The sequence below is a fragment of the Aythya ferina genome (genome assembly GCF_964211825.1).
Source record: "Aythya ferina genome assembly, chromosome: 13".
NCBI lineage: Eukaryota > Metazoa > Chordata > Aves > Anseriformes > Anatidae > Aythya > Aythya ferina.
Genome location: NC_140311.1, coordinates 18,476,380 through 18,482,391, shown reverse-complemented (window position 1 = coordinate 18,482,391; position 6,012 = coordinate 18,476,380). Strand labels below are relative to the sequence as shown.

General features: G+C 44.3%; 1 protein-coding gene across 1 annotated transcript; it reads right to left on the bottom strand.

Annotated features, from left to right (window-relative positions):
• Positions 1-825: 825 nt before the first annotated feature.
• On the bottom strand, positions 826-6,010 carry PSMD10 (proteasome 26S subunit, non-ATPase 10). Its single transcript, XM_084534123.1, has 5 exons — positions 5,846-6,010; positions 5,635-5,733; positions 4,289-4,435; positions 4,013-4,179; positions 826-3,002 (listed from the first exon to the last, which is right to left on the bottom strand). Exons 1-5 carry the CDS (start codon positions 5,978-5,980, stop codon positions 2,849-2,851), a joined length of 702 nt encoding a protein of 233 aa, XP_084390249.1. The 5' UTR covers positions 5,981-6,010; the 3' UTR covers positions 826-2,848.
• Positions 6,011-6,012: the final 2 nt, after the last annotated feature.

Sequence of the window (6,012 nt, the reverse complement as noted above, 5' to 3'; positions counted from 1 at the left end):
ATGTAAAACAGTTTACTGTAAAGAATGGGACACAGTTCATAGCTTTCCACTGCTGTTCTTGGCAACGTACAAGCCAAATCAGATACTGAGCCACGGCATGTAGCTCAAAACCCCTGCAGAGCTATGCAGGACGCAGTGTTTTTCACAATTTGCTTCAGATGTTTTAAGTCTTTGCTGCATGGCCCACTTATGTCCTCCTGAGGGAGTAAGAATCATTAGTATGGAAAGCAGATATTAAGCCAACATCCGAGCCACCATCTTCCAGGGAAGGGGATTTTAAAAAGCTACAGAGCTGTGGCAGGGTTTTTGTATTTTTTTTTCTTCCTTTTTTTTTCTCTATACAAAGATCCAGGACCAACACAGAATTTAACTTCAGCTTTTCTCAATTCAAGTTTTCAGCAGCACCTCCATAATGTATAAAAAACATCGTTTACTCATTCAAGTTCCTGCTTCAAGGTCTGCACAGCCAGGGGTTATTGTCAAGGCAAGTTTTCCCCACTGCTCTCTGTGCAATGTAACCTGCATTTTGCTTTCTAGGATAGACTTAAAAGTACTTGGTGAAGATTATGTTTGTTTTTAAGTTTCTGTCTTGCTTATCAAAATAAATTGCATTACCTTAATCCCTACAAGTTAAACTCTAAAAACTGTCATCTTCTGTTTCAACATTTCCTTGCAGCTGAAGAACAAACATGTTCTGTTTCCATACTGTGTAACGGATGGCAGGCTTTCAGCTGCCTTGCTCTCTTCATCCAAAGTGCAAAAGCTATTTAGGAAATACTGGTTTTATTACACATAAGTTTAATAAAGTTTTATAACACCAAAGACTGCTGTTTAGGAAATTGTCTTTATTTCACAGAATTTCACCATCAAAATTTGTTCAGAATGGAGAACTCTGCTCCACCGGTGCCACAAGATATCTTACCAACATCAGAACAGGAGGTCATGTGTTGAACTTCGTCCTTCCCTCTCAAATATTTCTGTCACAAACGTTAGTTATTATCTTATATTACACAGTAAGAACTCTCAGTTCTATCACTGAATGCTAAAACATTGAATTTAATTCCCATCATACTAAAAAGCAAACAAACAAAACAAAACACAGAATCCCAACCTCCCCCATGTCAATTCAACCAGAGATTACCAGCACAAAAGTAAGAAACAAACGCAGTAGTGACAAGTGCATGGAAGCCTTCAGTGATCTGCATGAAAAAGCAATTTAGAGGACAGCTCCACTTCTCCCCTGCCCAAAGAAAACCTTACATGAATACAGTCATCACAGAAGCTGCTAGAATTAAGTTTTTCTAATAACCTACATATAAGAAAGCTCGCTCTCCTTATTCCCATACGCTCTGGAACAACTCTGCAGGAAGTCACCTTACAAGCACACTTTATCCCTTAAATCTCTGAAGCAGAGAGAACAGGAAAATCTTTGAGACTCCTAAAGCAATAACCTTATTCTTTGCTGAAAAAAAAAAAAAAAAAAAAAAAAAACAACAACAAGCAAACAAAATAAAACACCCCCTAAACATGCTCAGTTTCTTAACTATTTCAAGAAATTTCAACACAACAGCTTGGCAGCACAGTTCCTGACCTCCCAGTAAAAAGAACACTTCTAGTGGGGAGGATTCCAGGGATTAGATCTTTAGAGGGGTACTTAGGAGGAGGAGTTTCCATTAACTGCAGTTTTCACAAGCATTCATAACAGCAGGAAAAATCACAGGCAGCTGGTTAAAGAGCAGGTGTTACAGTCACCAATGGTGACTGAGGGTGCAGTTGCTGGGGAACTGCTGTAGCTCTTCTCACTCCACAAAATCATGTTACTTTTAACACTGAAATGAAATTTTAACTAACAGTCTGCCAGATCAACCCATGGAAAAACAAACAAACGAACAAACAAACAAAAAAACCCACAAAGCACAGTGGATTATAAAGTGTCTCAATTTGTGCTGCAGTCACGAACACTTCTCAACTCAGATTCATTGGGTCTACCTTCTAATAACTTAATACCAGGATTTGCTATGAGTAAACAGAGATTAACTCTGGCTTCTGTTATAAAATACTGTCAGTGCTACACAATGCAAGTCAAACAGAACAGAGAGATACACAGAAGGAAGAACAGGAAAAAAAAAAAAAAAAGATTCAAAGCACATCCCAGCAAAGTATCCAGAGCATATAATTATAATTTGCAGAGGTAACTCAAACTGCACATCCATTCTGCTGGCAGCCCAGTGCACTTCATCATATGACTTAGATTTAAAACTAAAAATACATAACAGAGAAGCTTAAAATATTACAAGTTCACTCAGAAAGACTAACATGGGTAAAAACCGGTACAATTATTGAAGTAACTCAGCAAACTGCATTTGACAAAAGGAAAAGAGTAATTTATAATTATCTGAAGGAAGCAAATCAGTACCAAAAAAAAAAAAAAAAAAAAAAAAAGACAAACAAAAAGCCCAAGCACAAATGCTAAGAGAAAAACAAACACTGAACAGGCTTCTAAGACAAAATTGACTTCAAACAGGTAAAGCACTTTTGGTCTTGTTTTTTCAAAGAAATAATCCTAAACTAGATGCTGAAATAGAAGGAATGACCTAACGTATACAGATCATACTGTGAACTGAAAGCAAACTGCAAGTTATCAAAAATACTTTAAAAGCAGTGATCTGTACAATCAACAGAAGTATAAATGACTGTTTTGGCAGTATACTTGAAGCAAACCTAGAGAAACACATTTTATTACCACATGCTGATGCTCATACACGACATCCTAGTTGAACTATGAAAACATGAAGTTTGCAGTCTTAAATACAAGTGCAACAGGAAAGAGTCAAGCTCAGAGTCCTCGCTAGCCTTCCACCATTCTTTTAAGTATGGCTCCCAGGCCACCCTTTGCCACTTTCAGGGGGGTCAGCTCTTCTTTGTTCTCAATGTGAATACTTGCACCGTGAGACACCAGCAGCTTTGCCTCCTCCACTCTCTCTTCATCACAGGCTAAATGACTGCAATAAGAACAAGAAACCCACAGCCACTTTTAAGTAGTCCAAGCTTACAAAGAGCAATAATTATCCTTTCTCAAAATGACAGCATGAATGTCAGAAGGGAGAGAAACCCTAGAACAACAAAACCACATGCAACCAACTACCTAAGCACACTTCAAAGTCTGCCATCAGGTCACTCTCTTGTCATTAAGCAACTCAGGAGCGTTCCTCCTGCTACTGGCTTCACAAATTTAAGGCACTTCTTTAGGTCAGAGTTTACCTTTGCTGGCTGCAGAGCCAAGAAGCACATAATCCATGGCTAAACTGGAAAATGGTAATCTGTAGCTGAACTTAAAGTGATCAACTGAATTTGTAAAGAGTTACTACAAATGCAGCAAAAGTTTTTTTTTTCAGTTTAGCGTATCTTGAGAATAAATGAATGTATTCTACTATATAACTGGGCTTTATGTATAGGAAAAATATACTGCTTGATCTTATTCAGGGCAAAACCTTTCTTGCACTGCAGACAAGGCACAGTTTTGCCACCAACTTCAAAGCAGTTAAGGTTTCACCCCTACAGATTCCCATTACTCTCTAAGGTAATACCAAACACTGGACTGGTTGTACATAAATTACATCTTATTTTCCTTAGAGAGGTGAAAAAAAGCTTCCAAAACCAGCTCCTGCTTGGCAGGATGGAGTAAGCCAGCCTGTAAGACCAGTTCCCTCTGACTTTGAAGTTACTAGCATGCTTTGTACCCCCTAGTGGCAACTGAACGCATTCCAGGCAATTAAAAAAGGTGTTCTACACTTCATAAGCAGATGTAGTAACACAAATTAAAGTATGTAGGTACAGACACACTTATGCAAAACACTAATTAAAAAGGATTTGAGAAAATCATAATTACGCAGAGATGTGAAGCAAAGGACTGTTCTGAGGCAGCTAGAAGTTTTTAAAAATTTGAACTGGAGATTCATTTCATAGAGACTACGCTGTCAGCAAAACAAACATGAAAAAAATGATCACTTACAGAGGCGTATTCCCTTCCGAGTCCTGTATATTAACAGACGCCTTGTGCCGCAGAAGGATCTGTATCATTTTTAGGTTTCCTTTGGCTGCTGCTCTGTGTAATGGGGTGGATTCAAAGTGGTCTGTTGCATCTGGATCAGCTCCATTCTCTAGAAGCATGACTGCAATCTGAACATGCGGGAAGAAACAGGGGAGCGGGTTGGAAAGAAGAAAAGTTCATCTAATTAAATATCTCTTCCAAGAGTGTCACTACCCCCAGTAGCACAGGGAACCCTACCTCCTGCTTGTTTTTGGAGGCTGCATAATGCAGGGGCGTACAGCCATTCTGATTGACAGCATTTACGTGAGCACCCTTGTCAAGCAGGGCTTTCACTATTTCATCACGGCCTGCCGAAGCTGCAATATGCAAGGGAGTCCAACCAGCCTGCAGGGATAAGAAGAAAAAAAAAATATTACACCCAAGAATTTCAGGGGAAAAAAAAAATCACAATGAAAATATAACCCCAATGCAAAGCAGATTACTTGCTAATCAAATTGTGCATGGTGTTACAACTGTAGGGCTAAATATGACTGGTATCACCTCAGGTCTGCTTGTATGTCAGTACTACCTGAGCAGGTAAGTGGCAGAAATTGCTTCTGTTCCCGTTAGGTACGGCACCTTGTGGGGCACCTCACCCCTCCAGACCCAACAGTGTTGCTTTCCAAAGGAGATATTTTGAGAACAAACAGCAGTGGCAGAAAAGGGCATCTGAAAGTTTCTGCAATGTCTTCTATATCCCATTAAACTAGCAGGACAGCGCTTCCTTCTTTAAGGGTGACCTTTAGAATGCTTCACAGCATAAATATTTTCTCCGGGACAGTACCAGACCACATTCTTTGGAACCCAGCAATCACTGAGATTGGGATCTACTCTATAACGCCTTCCCCAGCACTGAGAAGCCTTCAGAGTGAGTCCCTCACAATGAGGGACAGCTTAACACCCTCCCTGCCCCCCATTCCCCTCAGAGCCCCCATTTTTCCCCTCAGCTCCCGCTTTCACCCCAGCACCCCCCCCTTCCCCTCAGCACCCCTATTTTCCCCTCAGATCCTCCCCTTCACCTCAGACCCCCCTAATTGCTCCTCAGACCCTCCTTTTCCCCCCTCAGACCCCCCTAATTGCTCTTCAGATCCCCCTAATTCCTCCTCAGACCCCCCTTTCCCCCCTCAAACCCCCATTTTCCCCCCCCTCAAACCCCCCTAATTCCTCCTCAGACCCCCTTTTTTCCCCTCAGACCCCCCTAATTTCTCCTCAGACCCCCCCATTTCCCCTCAGACTCCTCCTTTCCCCCTCAGACTCCCCTAATTCCTCCTCTAACCCCTCTTTTTCCCCCCTCAGACCCCCCTAATTCCTCCTCAGACCCCCCCCTTTCCGCCTCAAACCCCCATTTCCCCCCCCCCAAACCCCTAATTCCACCTCAGATCCCCTTTTCCCCCCTCAGACCCCCCTAATTCCTCCTCAGACCCCCTTTTTTCCCCTCAGATCCCCCAATTTCTCCCCTCAGACCCTCCTAATTCCCCCTCAGACTCCTCCCTTCCCCTCAGACCCCCCCCACCCCCCGCTTCTCTCCCCCCAGCCCCACTCACGTCGTCCTTCTCGCTGACGGGCACCCCGAGCCCCAGCAGCAGGTCGGCGACAGCGGCGTGCCCGGCCGAGCAGGCCCAGTGCAGCGCGGTGCGGCCGGCCTGTGGGGAGGGAGGGAGGGAGGGAGGGAGCGGGCGGCGGTCAGCCCGCGGCGCCGAGCGGGAGCCGCCGCCGCCTCAGGGGGCGGGGAGAGAGCCCCCGGCCCGCGCTGACCTGGTCGGCCGCCGTGGCCAGGCCCCTGTCGCGCTGCAGCTGGGCGCGCAGCTCGTCCAGGCGCCCGCCGTACGCCATGTTGCACACCGCCACCTCCGACACCGACACCGCGCCCGCCATGGCGCCCGCCGACATCGCCCGCCCGGCTCAGCCCGCGGGGGGTGCTG

What these genes read in the sequence shown, in the direction of transcription:
- PSMD10 (XM_084534123.1), bottom strand. Translation starts at nt 5,980, where the DNA reads ATGTCGGCGGGCGCCATGGCGGGCGCGGTGTCGGTGTCGGAGGTGGCG. An exon ending in TGGCCACGGCGGCCGACCAG is followed by an intron (nt 5,734 to 5,845) that starts GTCAGCGCGGGC and finishes CCCTCCCCACAG; the next exon opens with GCCGGCCGCACCGCGCTGCA. An exon ending in CCTCCAAAAACAAGCAGGAG is followed by an intron (nt 4,180 to 4,288) that starts GTAGGGTTCCCT and finishes CCGCATGTTCAG; the next exon opens with ATTGCAGTCATGCTTCTAGA.